The 19145-nt window shown below is 56.1% G+C and overlaps 2 protein-coding genes across 2 annotated transcripts; both read left to right on the top strand.

The window, feature by feature from the left end:
- The first annotated feature begins 1733 nt into the window (after positions 1–1733).
- LOC128781650 (fibrous sheath CABYR-binding protein-like) lies at positions 1734–6077 on the top strand. The gene is made up of 2 exons (XM_053931386.1): positions 1734–2151; positions 2858–6077. The coding sequence occupies exons 1-2, from the start codon at positions 2032–2034 to the stop codon at positions 4946–4948; spliced, it is 2211 nt and encodes a 736-aa protein (XP_053787361.1). The 5' UTR covers positions 1734–2031; the 3' UTR covers positions 4949–6077.
- A 4989-nt stretch (positions 6078–11066) lies between these two features.
- On the top strand, positions 11067–16271 carry LOC128782016 (uncharacterized). The gene is made up of 5 exons (XM_053932082.1): positions 11067–11196; positions 11311–12137; positions 12562–12855; positions 13563–15700; positions 16127–16271. Exons 1-5 carry the CDS (start codon positions 11067–11069, stop codon positions 16269–16271), a joined length of 3534 nt encoding a protein of 1177 aa, XP_053788057.1.
- The last annotated feature ends 2874 nt before the right edge of the window (positions 16272–19145 follow it).

Below are 19145 nucleotides of genomic sequence, written 5' to 3'. Positions count from 1 at the left end.
CGGGGGAGGACGATGTGAGCTCCAGTTCTGGGGAGAAGCCTGTGGGCACAGTGAAGGAGGAGGACACGCAGAATTGTCCCTCGTCCTGTGACGAGGAGCTGTCCCAGGTTGACGAGGCCATCGAGCTCTCTGCAGGGGACAGCAACGCTGAGCCAGAGCTGTCCGAAGTGGAAGAGGCAATCGAGGACATTCCATGAGACAGCACAAGTGACCAGGAGCTGTCCTCAGTGGAAGAGGATACCGAGGTCTCTCCAGAGGACAACGAATGACCAGGAACTGTCCTCAGTGGAAGAGGCCATCGAGGTTGTTCCAGAGGACAGTGAGAGTGACCAGGAGGTCACTCCTCCTCACTGGAAGAGGACATGGAGGTCTCTCCATGGGACAGCACGAGTGACCAGGAGCTGTCCCCTGTGGAAGATGACGTCCTGCTGGTTTCAGGGAACAGCCCGACTGATGGGGAGGTGTCCAAAGTGGAAGTGGCCATCGAGCTTAGTCCAGAGGACAGCACAGCTCTTTCCCCAGAGGGGCCCAGCTCTGCCAGCCCCGTGGGCACAGAGGTGGCAGCAGAGGCAGCCCCTGCCCTGCCCAGCGCCTCTCCTGCCCCAGGCAGTGCCATGGAGGCCGAGCCGGCCGCTTCTGCCCCGTCCGGAGCTGCTGAGGAGGCAGCAGCGGGGTCAGTGCTGGCAGTGCAGGAGGGAATGGAGAACTCCAGTGAGGAAAGGAAATTTTGGCAATTCCTGGATGACCTGGAGCCTTTCCTGCCTGGAGACCCAGAGCTGTCCCAGGAAGCGTCTCATGGTGAAGAATGCCTGGAGGAAGATCTGCCCCACGGGGAAGTCACAAGTTACCACCAACTCTTTGACTGGGAAAAGTTTTTGGAGGTAGGCCTGTCCCAGGGAGAAGTCAGCAGCTCCCAAGACCCCTCGGAGTGGGAAGAATGCATCGAGCAAGTGCTGTCCGATGGAGATGTCAGCAGGTGGGAAATACTTTCCGCCAGGGAAGAATGCATTGGCCAAGACCATTCCCAAGGAGAAGCCTGCTTTGGCCAAGATGTGTCCAGAGGGAATGGCAGCAGATCCTCAGGACACTCCACCTGCGAAAACGACAGTGACACGGGGCTCGTGCAGGAGAACTGGGAAGATGAGACCGAGCACGGCATCAGGACCAAGCCCTTGTGCCCAGAGGAGGATGAGTGGGACGATGATGTGAGCCTCCTGGAGGTGCCCCCAGAACTGGACAAAGAGCAGAAATGGGAAGTTTTTGCGGCAGCCGGGCTCGCAGTGGCCGTCCCTCGGGAGGCCGGGGTGGAGTGCCCGGCACAGGAGCCGTGCAGCCAAGGGCCGGCGCCTGCCCCGCACAGCCCCCGCAGCCCCTGGCCTGAGGGACGGCCCTGCTCCCCGGGCTCCCGCGGCTCCTGGAGCCGCTGCCCGCAAGTCCCGGCCCGTCCGTGCGGCCAATTCCTCGTGGCCTGGGCAGCGCGGCCGGCAAAGCCAGGGCTCTGCAGTGCGGGGCCGGGGCTGTCGTGTGCCAGCGTGGCCAAAGCCTCCCAGGGCTCGGGGCACAGCAGGGCCCACAAGGCCACCAGGCCGGGGGCTGCTCCGAGCCAGTTCCTGTCTGCCCCGCTGCTGTTGGGGTGCCGGGGGTGGCCCTTTGTGACACAAAGGGCACAAGGTGTCACGGCCCTCTGTGATGTTGGACGTGGTGGTGGCCAGAGAGCCCTGTGACATCAGGGAGCCCCGCCCGGGCTGAGGGTGTCCAAGGGGCGCAGAGCCCTGGGGTGCCCAGTCCCAGGAGAGCCGCTCTCTGAGGAGGAAGCAGCTCCCTGGCTCTGTCTGCGCCAGACGCCGATAGCGATAGCGGCCGACAGCGACAGACGACGAGAGCGACGAGGGCAAAGCCAACTCCAACTCCCGGTCCCACAGCCCCTTGCCCAGCTGGCTGGAAGCCCCCAGCGGGCAGTGGTCGGGGGCAGTGGGCAGCTCAGTCCTGCCACTGGCACAGGCTGAGGAGGAGGAGAGGCCCCTCGCTGACATGGACCGAGAGCTCTCCCAGAGAGAAGATACACAAGAGACATCCCAGAGAGAAGGACCAGGAGTCCAAGAAATGTCCCGGCAGGGAGCCAGGAGCAGCCAAGAGCTGTACCAAGGCCAGGTAGGTGTGAGAGTTTGGGAAGTTTCCCAGTACAGAGGTGGGACACACCAAGAGCTCTAGGAACGGGAAGAAACCGTCAGAGCCCAGGAGCTGTCCCAGTGGGAAGAGGACAGGGAGATGTGCCAAGAGGTGTGCGAGCAGGAAGAACGTGTGACAAGCCAAGAGATTTCCCAGTGGGAAATAGATGGGAGTGGGCAGCAGGAGATGGGATGGGGAGAAGACGAGAGATGCCAGGAGCTGTCCCTGCAGAGAGATGTGAGTGTCCCAGAGGATTCCCAATGGGACGATGCCCGAGAGCTTCCCAGAGGAAGGTGAGAGGTAGCAAGACCTCTCAGCATGGGGACAAGATGTGCACTCCCACATCTCCCAGTGGGAAGACAGGAGAGGAGCAGGATTGTCCCAAGCGAGAGCCAGCAGTGGCAAGGAGCTGTCCCAAGGAGCAGAGGCTGCAGCCCAAGAGCTGCCCTGGTGGGACGATGTGAGTGAGCCAAAGCTGTCCCAAAGGGAGGAAGATGTGAGCAGGCAGGAGCTGTCCCAGTGGGGACACAACATCAGCTCTGGGCTCTGGGACCGACCCTTGTGCCCAGTGAGTGACGAGGAGCCTCAGCCCTGTCCCCCAGAGGGGCCCAGCTCTGCCAGCCCCGTGGGCACAGAGGTGGCAGCAGAGGCAGTGCCTGCCCCAACCAGCGCCTCTCCTTCCCTACAGAGTCCCACGGAGGCCGAGCCGGCAGCTGCTGCCCCGGCAGGAGCTGCTGAGGACGAGGAGGAGCCCCCCAAGGCTCTCCTGTCCCAAGAGGAAGATTTGGGAGACCAAGAGTTGTTCCCGGGGGAGGACGATGTGAGCTCCAGTTCTGGGGAGAAGCCTGTGGGCACAGTGAAGGAGGAGGCCACGCAGACTTGTCCCTCATCCTGTGACAAGGAGCTGTCCCAGGTTAAAGAGGCCATCAAGCTCTCTGCAGGGGACAGCAACACTGAGCCAGAGCTGTCCAAAGGGGAAGAGGCAATCAAGGACATTCCATGGGACAGCAAAACTGACCAGATGCTGTCCCCAGTGGAAGACAACATTGAGGTTGTTCCAGAGGATGGCAAAAGTGACCAGGAGCTGTCCTCAGTGGAAGAGGACATCGAGGGCATTCCAAAGGACAGCAAGAGTGACAAGGAGGTGTTCTCAGTGGAAGCACTCATCGAGGCTGTTCCAGAGGATGGCACGAGTGACCAGGAGCTGTCCTCAGTGGAACTGGCCATCGAGGGCATTCCATGGGACAGCATGAGTGACAAGGAGCTGTCCTCAGTGGAAGAGGACATCGAGGGCATTCCAGAGGACGGCATGAGTGACAAAGAGCTGTCTTCAGTGGGAGAGGACATCGAGGACATTCCATGGGACAGCACAAGTGACAAGGAGCTGTCCTCAGTGGAAGAGGACATCGAGGGCATTCCAGAGGACAGCAAGAGTGACAAAGAGCCGTCCTCAGTGGAAGAGGCCACTGAAGGCATTCCAGAGGAGAGCACGAGTGGCAAGGAGCTGTCCGAAGGGGAAGTGGCCATCAAGGGCATTCCAGAGGAGAGCACGAGCGGCAAGGAGCTGTCCGAAGGGGAAGAGGCCATCGAGGGCATTCCATGGGATAGCACAACTGACCAGATGCTGTCCTCAGGGGAAGTGGCCATCAAGGTTGTCCCATGGTACAGCACAAGTGACCAGGAGCTGTCCTCAGTGGCAGAGGCCATCAAGGGCATTCCAGAGGACAGCATGAGTGACCTGGAGCTGTCCGAAGGGGAAGTGGCCATCGAGGGCATTCCAGAGGAGAGCACGAGTGGCAAGGAGCTGTCCGAAGGGGAAGAGGCCATCGAGGGCATTCCATGGGATAGCACAACTGACCAGATGCTGTCCTCAGGGGAAGTGGCCATCAAGGTTGTCCCATGGTGCAGCACAAGTGACCAGGAGCTGTCCTCAGTGGCAGAGGTCATAATGGGCATTCCAGAGGACAGCATGAGTGACCTGGAGCTGTCCGAAGGGGAAGAGGCCATCGAGGGCATTCCATGGGATAGCACAACTGACCAGATGCTGTCCTCAGGGGAAGTGGCCATCAAGGTTGTCCCATGGTACAGCAAGAGTGACCAGGAGCTGTCCTCAGTGGAAGAGGCCATCAAGGGCATTCCAGAGGACAGCATGAGTGACCTGGAGCTGTCCGAAGGGGAAGTGGCCATCGAGGGCATTCCAGAGGACAGCATGAGTGACCTGGAGCTGTCCGAAGGGGAAGTGCCCATCAGGGTTTTCCCATGGGACAGCACAAGTGACCTGGAGCTGTCCTCAGTGGAAGTGGCCATCGAGGGCATTCCAGAGGACAGCAAGAGTGACAAGGAGCTGTTCTCAGTGGATCAGGGCATCGAGGTTATTCCATGGGACATCATGAGTGACCTGGAGCTGTCCTCAGTGGAAGAGGACATCGAGGGCATTCCAGAGGACAGCAAGAGTGACAAGGAGCTGTCCTCAGTGGAAGAGGACATGGAGGTTATTCCATGGGACAGCATGAGTGACCTGGAGCTGTCCTCAGTGGAAGAGGCCTTCGAGGGCATTCCAGAGGCCTGGGTGGAGTGCCCAGCACAGGAGCCGTGCAGCCAAGGGCCGGCGCCTGCCCCGCACAGCCCCCGCAGCCCCTGGCCTGCCCGGCTGCGAGCCCAGGCCCTCCGCGGGCAGCCGGCTGCCCCCAGGAAACGTCCCTCCCGCTTCAGGCGGGCGCTGCGGGCGCTGCGGGGGCTGTTCCGCTGTCCCTGCCTGAGGCCACGGCCGGAGGAGTAAAACAGACACGGAAAAAGATGAAGAAGATGAAGACAAAGAAGGTGAAGAAGAGGAGGACAATGAAGACGACCGCTCCTGCCTGTCCCACTCCTCTGGTGTCGCAGCAGCAGCTGTTCGGTTCAGCTCGAGGGACTGAAAGATTGCTGCTGCAGCTCCTCCAAGCCAAGGAAGGGAAAAGCTTTTGGATGGGCCAACAAAGCCAAGCAAACCAAGCAAAACCAGATTAGGCAGAGTCCCGAACCAGAGCCTGGGCAGTGAGGCTTGGAAAAAGTGAGGCTTTGGCCCATCCAACGAACACAAAGCTCCTCCCTTCCCTGCCCCGCACACACTCGGCCCCGGGCCTGGAAGGTGCAGCAGCCATTTCTTGGGCACAAAGCAGAGGCTCCTGGAACAGACTCTCAGCACAAACCACTCCAAGACAGTGGCAAAGACGACAAAGAAGACAAAGACACAGCAGACAATGAAGAAGACAAAGATGACATAGCAGATGAAGAAGACGGAGACAGTGAAAGAAATGGAGATGAAGAAGAAGACGACAAAGAAAAAGAAGACAAAGATGAAGACTAAGAAGACAAGAGGGAGAAGGCTTATTTAAGAATAGATAGAAGAATAGTGACAAGAATTTAGAAATACTTAGAAGAAGAAGAGTATTAGGAATAGGAGTAAGAATTTAAAAATACGTAGAAGAAGAAGAAAAAGAAGAATAGGAATAAGAATATAAAAAATACATAGAAGTAGCAAAGAAGAAGAATAGTAGGACAGAGTAGGAAGGCACTCCCTTGGCACAGGCCTGTCCTGTTTCCCCTTGTCCTGTCCCTGTTCCCTGGGAGCAGAGCCCGACCCCCCTGGCTGCCCCCTCCTGTGTGGGTATTCTCAGCTCAGTCAGAGAGAAAGAGAAAGGTTTTCTAACCAGGCGAGAGCCTGGGAAACAGTTGGGAAAGAATGTAAATCATTCTCTAATCTATCTTGTTATTCACATTGTTTATAGATACGTTCTGCCACTGTGCGTCATGCACTGCACACCAATGGTGGGGGATGTTTTTACTCTAAGACCAATGAAATCAGTCTTCTCCATGTTCTCTATATACAGAGTGGTACATTTGAAATAAAGAGAAAGTTCATTTTCTTAGCCTTCTGATCTGGAGTTCTTTATTCCCGTCCTGCTCAACAGCGTCACTCCTGTCAGGGGTACAGAGGGATTGTTCCTTTCCTAGGGCCTTTCCTCCTGCTCTCTGCTTTCCAAAACCAAAAAGGAATCACTGAAGGATGACAAATCCCACACAAGTAATTTTGCCTGGACGTCCATCCATTTCTTCTGTCCACCAAGTGCCTCCCTCCTCCCTTGCCCAAAATCCCACAGCAGAGTGTCCCTAGGCCAGCGTTCTCTCTGTGGGAGTGCCAGGAGGGAAGTTTGAGGACTTCTGAAGTCCTGAGAGAGGGGAAGGCAGGAATTCCCCTTTCGTTCTGCCTTTTCCACACTAAAGGAGACTCCTGCGATGGCAAAAGGAATTCTCCATGGTGGAGCTGCTCCAGCCCAGAGGAGAGGCCTGGGGTAGAGGACAGGGAGATGTACCAAGAGGTGTGTGAGTGGGAAGAACGTGTGATAAACCAAGAGATTTCCCAGTGGGAAATAGATGGGAGTGGGCAGCAGGAGATGGGATGGGGAGAAGACGAGAGATGCCAGGAGCTGTCCCTGCAGAGAGATGTGAGTGTCCCAGAGGATTCCTAATGGGACGATGCCCGAGAGCTTCCCAGAGGGAAGGTGAGAGGTAGCAAGACCTCAGGACAGGAGAGGAGCAGGATTGTCCCAGGCGAGAGCCAGCAGTGACAAGGAGCTGTCCCAAGGAGCAGACGCTGCAGCCCAAGAGCTGCCCTGGTGGGACGATGTGAGTGAGCCAAAGCTGTCCCAAAGGGAGGAAGATGTGAGCAGGCAGGAGCTGTCCCAGTGGGGACACAACATCAGCTCTGGGATCTGGGACCGACCCTTGTGCCCAGTGAGGGACGAGGAGCCTCAGCCCTGTCCCCCAGAGGGGCCCGGCTCTGCCAGCCCCGTGGGCACAGAGGTGGCAGCAGAGGCAGTGCCTGCCCTAATGTCACGGTTTGACGCTGGCCCAATGCCTGTGCCCCCATGAAAATATACTTTTTTAACATAAATGCTGTGAGATGTGATCAGGAACAGAGCAGAGCAAACTTAAGCTTAACAATATAGGAATAAAAACTTTATTAAACTACTACTACTAGAAATGACACACATACTAAATCTAGGATGAAGACCTTCTAAAACTCTCTTCCTCCCCCTACTTAATTTTTAAAACTACCGTGAGACACTCCCCGTGATTCCTGATCAAGTTGCCACTTTTCAGATGATCAATATTTAGTTTATTAAGGGAGAGAGGAGTCTCTCTTGCACCATAGACCCTCCCAGGAAACACAATTGCTACTCTTGTGTTTCCATGTCACACATGGCACTGCCTGGAGAAAATCTGTTAGTGTGACACTTTCTTTTTCATGTCACAGCGCTCTCACTGCTGTGCATGGGCAGACTGCTCAGAGGGCTCCTTTAAGGATGCTTTGCTATGGACTAAAAGAGACAACAGTTTAGCTTCTCATTTTGGGACTACAGTCCCCCCCTGTTTCTTCCTCCCCTGGGGCTGAGGGTTTAAGAACAGAGATCATCTTCTTCCTGAAGACAGAGGGCATCACCACACCCTCCTCAGCTTTTTTCTGTTCTTGCCATTTCTGTGTTGGTAGTTGCTGAAGCAGGTTTCTTTGGTTTACTGTTGTATTCCTTTAAAAATGCAGTCTCTATTGCAGGAGAATTTGGTTCAGTCTATGGTTAACAGGAAAAGTTGAGCTAAAAGTTACTCTATTATTTCCTCCTGACTAAAAATTTCTTCTTTTAACATTTCTGGTCTCGGACTGTCTCTCTTCTACTTTAAATCGAGGAGGAGTAATATTTTACAAAGCTCTTATTTCTTAGGATAGGGTTAAAAGTTCAGACTCCCCGGATGGCTGAAATTTCTGCCTAGAACTTAACTTCTACGCTGGGCACCTTCCCGCCCCCTTCTCTTCCTCCTCTGCCGGCAAACTCCAGGTACTGTCAAACTCTCTGTCTCTTTCCCTCTGGGGGGGAACAAAGGCAGCTCCGCTTCTCTCCACCCTTCTGTCTGCAGGAGCTGGCTCGGTTCCAGTCCTGCAGCTTTTTGGGTTGACCTCGACCAGGCTCCATGGCCTGCCCTCTGCCACCCAGCCTGTGGCTGGGCAGGGGAGAGTCTGCGCTAAAGAGAGACAGTTCCCCTGGGAGTTCTTGCTCTTAACCCCCTGTGCTCTCAGAGGCGTGTTTATACCTTCAGTGCTCACTCTAAATGCTAATATCTAACCCTGACTATTGACTGCTGTGACTACTAACTTTTTGAAAAACATCACTTCTGTGTCAAACCATGACACCGAACCAGCACCTCTCCTTCCCTACAGAGTCCCACGGAGGCCGAGCCGGCAGCTGCTGCCCCGGCAGGAGCTGCTGAGGAGGAGGAGGAGCCCCCCGAGCCTCTCCTGTCCCAAGAGGAAGATTTGGGAGACCAAGAGCTGTTCCCGGGGGAGGACGATGTGAGCTCCAGTTCTGGGGAGAAGCCTGTGGGCACAGTGAAGGAGGAGGACACGCAGACTTGTCCCTCATCCTGTGATGAGGAGCTGTCCCAGGTTGAAGAGGCCATCGAGCTCTCCCCAGGGGACAGCAACACTGAGCCAGAGCTGTCCGAAGTGGAAGAGGCAATCGAGGACATTCCATGGGATAGCACAAGTGACCAGATGCTGTCCCCAGTGGAAGACAACATTGAGGTTGTTCCAGAGGATGGCAAAAGTGACCAGGAGCTGTCCTCAGTGGAAGAGGACATCGAGCTCTTTCCAGGGGACAGTGAGAGTGTCCAGGAGCTGTCCCCAGAGTAGGAGGACACCGAGGTCTCCCCAGGGTACAGCATGAGTGTCCAAGAGCTCTCCCCACCAGAAGAGGGCATCGAGGTCATTGTAGGGGACAGCACGAGTGACCAGGAGCTGTCCTCAGTGGAAGAGGCCATCGAGGTCTCTCCCGAGGACCACATGAGTGAGCAGGAGCTGTCCCCAGTGGATGAGGCCACCGAGGGCATGCCAGAGGACAGCACGAGTATCCACAAGCTCTCCAGAGAGGGAGAGGACATTGAGGTCTCTCCAGGGTACAGCACGAGTGTCCAGGAGCCATCCCTGTTGTAACGTGTTTTGTTTAAAGTTCATGTCTGCCCCCTGTTTTCCTCCTTAATCCCCTCCTCTCCCGAGCTGCCAATCTTCCCAAGGCCCTCCCTAACCCCCTCCATTCCAAGTTGTCAGTCCTCCTTTTCCCCACCCCTTTCTCCAGAATGGTCCTTGTCAATCCTCCCTATCCCTACCCTTTCCAGAGTGTTTCCTGTCTATTTTCTTATACTCGACATCCTATTTGTTGCTTTGTGTTATTCCACTCCCCTACTTTTCCTGATAGGTTTATAATAGTTTAGTCCCACCTTAGACCACTCCCCAGCTTTACCCTCATTGGTTAATGTTCCTGCACCCCTCCTCCTGAGTTACTGTATAAAATTTCTGTTCACTCCCCCAGGTCGATTTTGGGGCTCCATCTTGTCCATCCGATAAATACATTCTGGTATACCCCAAGAACCGTGTCATTGTTATCTGTCCCTGCACCGAACCTGACGATAACTGCGGTTGCAGAACTCGCAGGGGGATGGTCGAGCCCCTGCACTCGCCGCCCAGCACGCCCCATGACGGCGCGCTGTGACACATCCCCATCAGAGGAGGGCATCAAGGTCATTCCAGGGGACAGCAGAAGTGTCCAGGAGCTCTCGATAGTGGAAGAGGACATCGAGGTTGTCCCAGGGGACAGCACGAGCAACCAGGAGCTGTCCTCAGTGGAAGATCTTTAAAAATAGTATTATTTTTCTTATATTAAATCTATTGACGGCAGAGATGTTGCTTCTAACTACTTTTTCATGATTTTTTGACCCAGATGTATTTATACTGGTTTATCTGTAGCATTTGTTATGCCTTTAGAGCTCCATGTACAACAGCCTAGTGCCACCGAAAGTCAATTTCTCTCCCTATTAGACTAAAACCCTGGTTTCTTGCTCCCAGAGTGACTGACCCCCGTGTGTTGGGGGTCCCATCGCACAGCCCCGGCCCCGCTATCTGCACAGGGGATTTGGCCCGGGGGCAGCCGTGCGGCGCTGCTGCCGCGGCCGAGCGCAGCCCTTCGGGCCGCTGTCCGGGTGCCTTTGGAAGGGCACGGACACAATTTCAGCGCCGTGTGTCTTTGTGCCGCAGGTTTGTGCTGCCTGTGCGGGCGGAGCGGGGCCGGCGGGACCCGCGCTGCCCTCAGAGCCCCTGAGGGCGGCAGCAATGGCGGCGCCGCTCCCTCAGCGCCCGGGCCCGGCCCCGGCGGGCGGGGAGCCCTCGGCAGCGCCCTGCTGGCAGCAGGGAGCGAGCCCCGGCCCGGCCTCTGTGCCCGGGGCAGAGCCGCAGAGGCCCGGGCAGAGCCGCAGGAGCTGCTGAGGACGAGGAGCCCCCCGAGCCTCTCCTGTCCCAAGGGGAAGATTTGGGAGACCAAGAGTTGTTCCCGGGGGAGGACGATGTGAGCTCCAGTTCTGGGGAGAAGCCTGTGGGCACAGTGAAGGAGGAGGACACGCAGACTTGTCCCTCGTCCTGTGACGAGGAGCTGTCCCAGGTTGAAGAGGCCATCGAGCTCTCTGCAGGGGACAGCAACACTGAGCCAGAGCTGTCCGAAGTGGAAGAGGCAATCGAGAACATTCCATGGGATAGCACAAGTGACCAAGAGCTGTCCTCAGTGGAAGAGGCCATCAAGGGCATTCCAGAGGAGAGCACAGGTGACCAGAAGCTGTCCTCAGTAGAAGTGGTCATCGAGGTTGTTCTAGGGGACAGCATGAGTGCCCAGTAGCTGTCCTCAGTGGAAGAGGATACCGAGGCCTCTCCAGAGGACAACGAATGACCAGGAGCTGTCCTCAGTGGAAGAGGCCATCGAGGTTGTTCCAGAGGACAGTGAGAGTGACCAGGAGGTCACTCCTCCTCAGTGGAAGAGGACATGGAGGTCTCTCCATGGGACAGCACGAGTGACCAGGAGCTGTCCCCTGTGGAAGATGACGTCCTGCTGGTTTCAGGGAACAGCCCGACTGATGGGGAGGTGTCCAAAGTGGAAGTGGCCATCGAGCTTAGTCCAGAGGACAGGACGGCTCTTTCCTCAGAGGGGCCCAGCTCTGCCAGCCCCGTGGGCACAGAGGTGGCAGCAGAGGCAGCCCCTGCCCTGCCCAGCGCCTCTCCTGCCCCAGGCAGTGCCACGGAGGCCGAGCCGGCCGCTGCTGCCCCGTCCGGAGCTGCTGAGGAGGCAGCAGCGGGGTCAGTGCTGGCAGCGCAGGAGGGAACGGACAACTCCAGTGAGGAAAGGAAATTTTGGCAATTCCTGGATGACCTGGAGCCTTTCCTGCTTGGAGACCCAGAGCTGTCCCAGGAAGCGTCTCATGGTGAAGAATGCCTGGAGGAAGATCTGCCCCACGGGGAAGTCACAAGTTACCACCAACTCTTTGACTGGGAAAAGTATTTGGAGGTAGGCCTGTCCCAGGGAGAAGTCAGCAGCTCCCAAGACCCCTCGGACTGGGAAGAATGCATCGAGCAAGTGCTGTCCGATGGAGATGTCAGCAGGTGGGAAATACTTTCCGCCAGGGAAGAATGCATTGGCCAAGACCATTCCCAAGGAGAAGCCTGCTTTGGCCAAGATGTGTCCAGAGGGAATGGCAGCAGATCCTCAGGACACTCCACCTGCGAAAACGACAGTGACACGGGGCTCGTGCAGGAGAACTGGGAAGATGAGACCGAGCACGGCATCAGGACCAAGCCCTTGTGCCCAGAGGAGGATGAGTGGGACGATGATGTGAGCCTCCTGGAGGTGCCCCCAGAACTGGACAAAGAGCAGAAATGGGAAGTTTTTGCGGCAGCCGGGCTCGCAGTGGCCGTCCCTCGGGAGGCCGGGGTGGAGTGCCCGGCACAGGAGCCGTGCAGCCAAGGGCCGGCGCCTGCCCCGCACAGCCCCCGCAGCCCCTGGCCTGAGGGACGGCCCTGCTCCCCGGGCTCCCGCGGCTCCTGGAGCCGCTGCCCGCAAGTCCCGGCCCGTCCGTGCGGCCAATTCCTCGTGGCCTGGGCAGCGCGGCCGGCAAAGCCAGGGCTCTGCAGTGCGGGGCCGGGGCTGTCGTGTGCCAGCGTGGCCAAAGCCTCCCAGGGCTCGGGGCACAGCAGGGCCCACAAGGCCACCAGGCCGGGGGCTGCTCCGAGCCAGTTCCTGTCTGCCCCGCTGCTGTTGGGGTGCCGGGGGTGGCCCTTTGTGACACAAAGGGCACAAGGTGTCACGGCCCTCTGTGATGTGGGACGTGGTGGTGGCCAGAGAGCCCTGTGACATCAGGGAGCCCCGCCCGGGCTGAGGGTGTCCAAGGGGCGCAGAGCCCTGGGGTGCCCAGTCCCAGGAGAGCCGCTCTCTGAGGAGGAAGCAGCTCCCTGGCTCTGTCTGCGCCAGACGCCGATAGCGATAGCGGCCGACAGCGACAGACGACAAGAGCGACGAGGGCAAAGCCAACTCCAACTCCCGGTCCCACAGCCCCTTGCCCAGCTGGCTGGAAGCCCCCAGCGGGCAGTGGTCGGGGGCAGTGGGCAGCTCAGTCCTGCCACTGGCACAGGCTGAGGAGGAGGAGAGGCCCCTCGCTGACATGGACCGAGAGCATTCCCAGTGGGAAGATACACAAGAGACATCCCAGAGAGAAGGACCAGGAGTCCAAGAAATGTCCCGGCAGGGAGCCAGGAGCAGCCAAGAGCTGTACCAAGGCCAGGTAGGTGTGAGAGTTTGGGAAGTTTCCCAGTACAGAGGTGGGACACACCAAGAGCTCTAGGAACGGGAAGAAACCGCCAGAGCCCAGGAGCTGTCCCAGTGGGAAGAGGACAGGGAGATGTGCCAAGAGGTGTGCGAGCAGGAAGAACGTGTGACAAGCCAAGAGATTTCCCAGTGGGAAATAGATGGGAGTGGGCAGCAGGAGATGGGATGGGGAGAAGACGAGAGATGCCAGGAGCTGTCCCTGCAGAGAGATGTGAGTGTCCCAGAGGATTCCCAATGGGACGATGCCCGAGAGCTTCCCAGAGGGATGGTGAGAGGTAGCAAGACCTCTCAGCATGGGGACAAGATGTGCACTCCCACATCTCCCAGTGGGAAGACAGGAGAGAAGCAGGATTGTCCCAAGCGAGAGCCAGCAGTGAGAAGGAGCTGTCCCAAGGAGCAGACGCTGCAGCCCAAGAGCTGCCCTGGTGGGACGATGTGAGTGAGCCAAAGCTGTCCCAAAGGGAGGAAGATGTGAGCAGGCAGGAGCTGTCCCAGTGGGGATACAACATCAGCTCTGGGCTCTGGGACAGACCCTTGTGCCCAGTGAGTGACGAGGAGCCTCAGCCCTGTCCCCCAGAGGGGCCCAGCTCTGCCAGCCCCGTGGGCACAGAGGTGGCAGCAGAGGCAGTGCCTGCCCCAACCAGCGCCTCTCCTTCCCTACAGAGTCCCACGGAGGCCGAGCCGGCAGCTGCTGCCCCGGCAGGAGCTGCTGAGGACGAGGAGGAGCCCCCCGAGCCTCTCCTGTCCCAAGAGGAAGATTTGGGAGACCAAGAGTTGTTCCCGGGGGAGGACGATGTGAGCTCCAGTTCTGGGGAGAAGCCTGTGGGCACAGTGAAGGAGGAGGCCACGCAGACTTGTCCCTCATCCTGTGACAAGGAGCTGTCCCAGGTTAAAGAGGCCATCGAGCTCTCTGCAGGGGACAGCAACACTGGGCCAGAGCTGTCCAAAGGGGAAGAGGCAATCAAGGACATTCCATGGGACAGCAAAACTGACCAGATGCTGTCCCCAGTGGAAGACAACATTGAGGTTGTTCCAGAGGATGGCAAAAGTGACCAGGAGCTGTCCTCAGTGGAAGAGGACATCGAGGGCATTCCAAAGGACAGCAAGAGTGACAAGGAGGTGTTCTCAGTGGAAGCACTCATCGAGGCTGTTCCAGAGGATGGCACGAGTGACCAGGAGCTGTCCTCAGTGGAACTGGCCATCGAGGGCATTCCATGGGACAGCATGAGTGACAAGGAGCTGTCCTCAGTGGAAGAGGACATCGAGGGCATTCCAGAGGACGGCATGAGTGACAAAGAGCTGTCTTCAGTGGGAGAGGACATCGAGGACATTCCATGGGACAGCACAAGTGACAAGGAGCTGTCCTCAGTGGAAGAGGACATCGAGGGCATTCCAGAGGACAGCAAGAGTGACAAAGAGCCGTCCTCAGTGGAAGAGGCCACTGAAGGCATTCCAGAGGAGAGCACGAGTGGCAAGGAGCTGTCCGAAGGGGAAGTGGCCATCAAGGGCATTCCAGAGGAGAGCACGAGCGGCAAGGAGCTGTCCGAAGGGGAAGAGGCCATCGAGGGCATTCCAGAGGAGAGCACGAGCGGCAAGGAGCTGTCCGAAGGGGAAGAGGCCATCGAGGGCATTCCATGGGATAGCACAACTGACCAGATGCTGTCCTCAGGGGAAGTGGCCATCAAGGTTGTCCCATGGTACAGCACAAGTGACCAGGAGCTGTCCTCAGTGGCAGAGGCCATCAAGGGCATTCCAGAGGACAGCATGAGTGACCTGGAGCTGTCCGAAGGGGAAGTGGCCATCGAGGGCATTCCAGAGGAGAGCACGAGTGGCAAGGAGCTGTCCGAAGGGGAAGAGGCCATCGAGGGCATTCCATGGGATAGCACAACTGACCAGATGCTGTCCTCAGGGGAAGTGGCCATCAAGGTTGTCCCATGGTGCAGCACAAGTGACCAGGAGCTGTCCTCAGTGGCAGAGGTCATAATGGGCATTCCAGAGGACAGCATGAGTGACCTGGAGCTGTCCGAAGGGGAAGAGGCCATCGAGGGCATTCCATGGGATAGCACAACTGACCAGATGCTGTCCTCAGGGGAAGTGGCCATCAAGGTTGTCCCATGGTACAGCAAGAGTGACCAGGAGCTGTCCTCAGTGGAAGAGGCCATCAAGGGCATTCCAGAGGACAGCATGAGTGACCTGGAGCTGTCCGAAGGGGAAGTGGCCATCGAGGGCATTCCAGAGGACAGCATGAGTGACCTGGAGCTGTCCGAAGGGGAAGTGCCCATCAGGGTTTTCCCATGGGACAGCACAAGTGACCTGGAGCTGTCCTCAGTGGAAGTGGCCATCGAGGGCATTCCAGAGGACAGCAAGAGTGACAAGGAGCTGTTCTCAGTGGATCAGGGCATCGAGGTTATTCCATGGGACATCATGAGTGACCTGGAGCTGTCCTCAGTGGAAGAGGACATCGAGGGCATTCCAGAGGACAGCAAGAGTGACAAGGAGCTGTCCTCAGTGGAAGAGGACATGGAGGTTATTCCATGGGACAGCATGAGTGACCTGGAGCTGTCCTCAGTGGAAGAGGCCTTCGAGGGCATTCCAGAGGCCTGGGTGGAGTGCCCAGCACAGGAGCCGTGCAGCCAAGGGCCGGCGCCTGCCCCGCACAGCCCCCCCAGCCCCTGGCCTGCCCGGCTGCGAGCCCAGGCCCTCCGCGGGCAGCCGGCTGCCCCCAGGAAACGTCCCTCCCGCTTCAGGCGGGCGCTGCGGGGGCTGTTCTGCTGTCCCTGCCTGAGGCCACGGCCGGAGGAGTAAAACAGACACGGAAAAAGATTAAGAAGATGAAGACAAAGAAGGTGAAGAAGAGGAGGACAATGAAGACGACCGCTCCTGCCTGTCCCACTCCTCTGGTGTCGCAGCAGCAGCTGTTCGGTTCAGCTCGAGGGACTGAAAGATTGCTGCTGCAGCTCCTCCAAGCCAAGGAAGGGAAAAGCTTTTGGATGGGCCAACAAAGCCAAGCAAGCCAAGCAAAACCAGATTAGGCAGAGTCCCGAACCAGAGCCTGGGCAGTGAGGTTTGAAAAAAGTGAGGCTTTGGCCCATCCAACGAACACAAAGCTCCTCCCTTCCCTGCCCCGCACACACTCAGCCCCGGGCCTGGAAGGTGCAGCTACCATTTCTTGGGCACAAAGCAGAGGCTCCTGGAACAGACTCTCAGCACAAACCACTCCAAGACAGTGGCAAAGACGACAAAGAAGACAAAGACACAGCAGACAATGAAGAAGACAAAGATGACATAGCAGATGAAGAAGACGGAGACAGTGAAAGAAATGGAGATGAAGAAGAAGACGACAAAGAAAAAGAAGACAAAGATGAAGACTAAGAAGACAAGAGGGAGAAGGCTTATTTAAGAATAGATAGAAGAATAGTGACAAGAATTTAGAAATACTTAGAAGAAGAAGAGTATTAGGAATAGGAGTAAGAATTTAAAAATACGTAGAAGAAGAAGAAAAAGAAGAATAGGAATAAGAATATAAAAAATACATAGAAGTAGCAAAGAAGAAGAATAGTAGGACAGAGTAGGAAGGCACTCCCTTGGCACAGGCCTGTCCTGTTTCCCCTTGTCCTGTCCCTGTTCCCTGGGAGCAGAGCCCGACCCCCCTGGCTGCCCCCTCCTGTGTGGGTATTCTCAGCTCAGTCAGAGAGAAAGAGAAAGGTTTTCTAACCAGGCGAGAGCCTGGGAAACAGTTGGGAAAGAATGTAAATCATTCTCTAATCTATCTTGTTATTCACATTGTTTATAGATACGTTCTGCCACTGTGCGTCATGCACTGCACACCAATGGTGGGGGATGTTTTTACTCTAAGACCAATGAAATCAGTCTTCTCCATGTTCTCTATATACAGAGTGGTACATTTGAAATAAAGAGAAAGTTCATTTTCTTAGCCTTCTGATCTGGAGTTCTTTATTCCCGTCCTGCTCAACAGCGTCACTCCTGTCAGGGGTACAGAGGGATTGTTCCTTTCCTAGGGCCTTTCCTCCTGCTCTCTGCTTTCCAAAACCAAAAAGGAATCACTGAAGGATGACAAATCCCACACAAGTAATTTTGCCTGGACGTCCATCCATTTCTTCTGTCCACCAAGTGCCTCCCTCCTCCCTTGCCCAAAATCCCACAGCAGAGTGTCCCTAGGCCAGCGTTCTCTCTGTGGGAGTGCCAGGAGGGAAGTTTGAGGACTTCTGAAGTCCTGAGAGAGGGGAAGGCAGGAATTCCCCTTTCGTTCTGCCTTTTCCACACTAAAGGAGACTCCTGCGATGGCAAAAGGAATTCTCCGTGGTGGAGCTGCTCCAGCCCAGAGGAGAGGCCTGGGGAAGAGGACAGGGAGATGTACCAAGAGGTGTGTGAGTGGGAAGAACGTGTGATAAACCAAGATATTTCCCAGTGGGAAATAGATGGGAGTGGGCAGCAGGAGATGGGATGGGGAGAAGACGAGAGATGCCAGGAGCTGTCCCTGCAGAGAGATGTGAGTGTCCCAGAGGATTCCTAATGGGACGATGCCCGAGAGCTTCCCAGAGGGAAGGTGAGAGGTAGCAAGACCTCAGGACAGGAGAGGAGCAGGATTGTCCCAGGCGAGAGCCAGCAGTGACAAGGAGCTGTCCCAAGGAGCAGACGCTGCAGCCCAAGAGCTGCCCTGGTGGGACGATGTGAGTGAGCGAAAGCTGTCCCAAAGGGAGGAAGATGTGAGCAGGCAGGAGCTGTCCCAGTGGGGACACAACATCAGCTCTGGGATCTGGGACCGACCCTTGTGCCCAGTGAGTGACGAGGAGCCTCAGCCCTGTCCCCCAGAGGGGCCCGGCTCTGCCAGCCCCGTGGGCACAGAGGTGGCAGCAGAGGCAGTGCCTGCCCTAATGTCACGGTTTGACGCTGGCCCAATGCCTGTGCCCCCATGAAAATATACTTTTTTAACATAAATGCTGTGAGATGTGATCAGGAACAGAGCAGAGCAAACTTAAGCTTAACAATATAGGAATAAAAACTTTATTAAACTACTACTACTAGAAATGACACACATACTAAATCTAGGATGAAGACCTTCTAAAACTCTCTTCCTCCCCCTACTTAATTTTTAAAACTACCGTGAGACACTCCCCGTGATTCCTGATCAAGTTGCCACTTTTCAGATGATCAATATTTAGTTTATTAAGGGAGAGAGGAGTCTCTCTTGCACCATAGACCCCCCCCAGGAAACACAATTGCTACTCTTGTGTTTCCATGTCACACATGGCACTGCCTGGAGAAAACCTGTTAGTGTGACACTTTCTTTTTCATGTCACAGCGCTCTCACTGCTGTGCATGGGCAGACTGCTCAGAGGGCTCCTTTAAGGATGCTTTGCTATGGACTAAAAGAGACAACAGTTTAGCTTCTCATTTTGGGACTACAGTCCCCCCCTGTTTCTTCCTCCCCTGGGGCTGAGGGTTTAAGAACAGAGATCATCTTCTTCCTGAAGACAGAGGGCATCACCACACCCTCCTCAGCTTTTTTCTGTTCTTGCCATTTCTGTGTTGGTAGTTGCTGAAGCAGGTTTCTTTGGTTTACTGTTGTATTCCTTTAAAAATGCAGTCTCTATTGCAGGAGAATTTGGTTCAGTCTATGGTTAACAGGAAAAGTTGAGCTAAAAGTTACTCTATTATTTCCTCCTGACTAAAAATTTCTTCTTTTAACATTTCTGGTCTCGGACTGTCTCTCTTCTACTTTAAATCGAGGAGGAGTAATATTTTACAAAGCTCTTATTTCTTAGGATAGGGTTAAAAGTTCAGACTCCCCGGATGGCTGAAATTTCTGCCTAGAACTTAACTTCTACGCTGGGCACCTTCCCGCCCCCTTCTCTTCCTCCTCTGCCGGCAAACTCCAGGTACTGTCAAACTCTCTGTCTCTTTCCCTCTGGGGGGGAACAAAGGCAGCTCCGCTTCTCTCCACCCTTCTGTCTGCAGGAGCTGGCTCGGTTCCAGTCCTGCAGCTTTTTGGGTTGACCTCGACCAGGCTCCATGGCCTGCCCTCTGCCACCCAGCCTGTGGCTGGGCAGGGGAGAGTCTGCGCTAAAGAGAGACAGTTCCCCTGGGAGTTCTTGCTCTTAACCCCCTGTGCTCTCAGAGGCGTGTTTATACCTTCAGTGCTCACTCTAAATGCTAATATCTAACCCTGACTATTGACTGCTGTGACTACTAACTTTTTGAAAAAAATCACTTCTGTGTCAAACC

The sequence above is a fragment of the Vidua chalybeata genome, chromosome 2, assembly GCF_026979565.1.
Source record: "Vidua chalybeata isolate OUT-0048 chromosome 2, bVidCha1 merged haplotype, whole genome shotgun sequence".
NCBI lineage: Eukaryota > Metazoa > Chordata > Aves > Passeriformes > Viduidae > Vidua > Vidua chalybeata.
Note: the sequence above shows the minus strand (reverse complement) of the source record. Positions and strands in the feature narration are given on the sequence as shown.

Bases quoted from the DNA above. Each gene is read 5' to 3' on its own strand.
- LOC128781650 (XM_053931386.1), top strand. From the start codon at position 2,032: ATGGACCGAGAGCTCTCCCAGAGAGAAGATACACAAGAGACATCCCAG. The intron at 2,152-2,857 runs GTAGGTGTGAGA...CCTTCCCTACAG, and splicing joins AAGAGCTGTACCAAGGCCAG to AGTCCCACGGAGGCCGAGCC.
- LOC128782016 (XM_053932082.1), top strand. From the start codon at position 11,067: ATGGAGGTCTCTCCATGGGACAGCACGAGTGACCAGGAGCTGTCCCCT. The intron at 12,138-12,561 runs GTCCCGGCCCGT...CGATAGCGATAG, and splicing joins CCTGGAGCCGCTGCCCGCAA to CGGCCGACAGCGACAGACGA. The intron at 12,856-13,562 runs GTAGGTGTGAGA...CCTTCCCTACAG, and splicing joins AAGAGCTGTACCAAGGCCAG to AGTCCCACGGAGGCCGAGCC.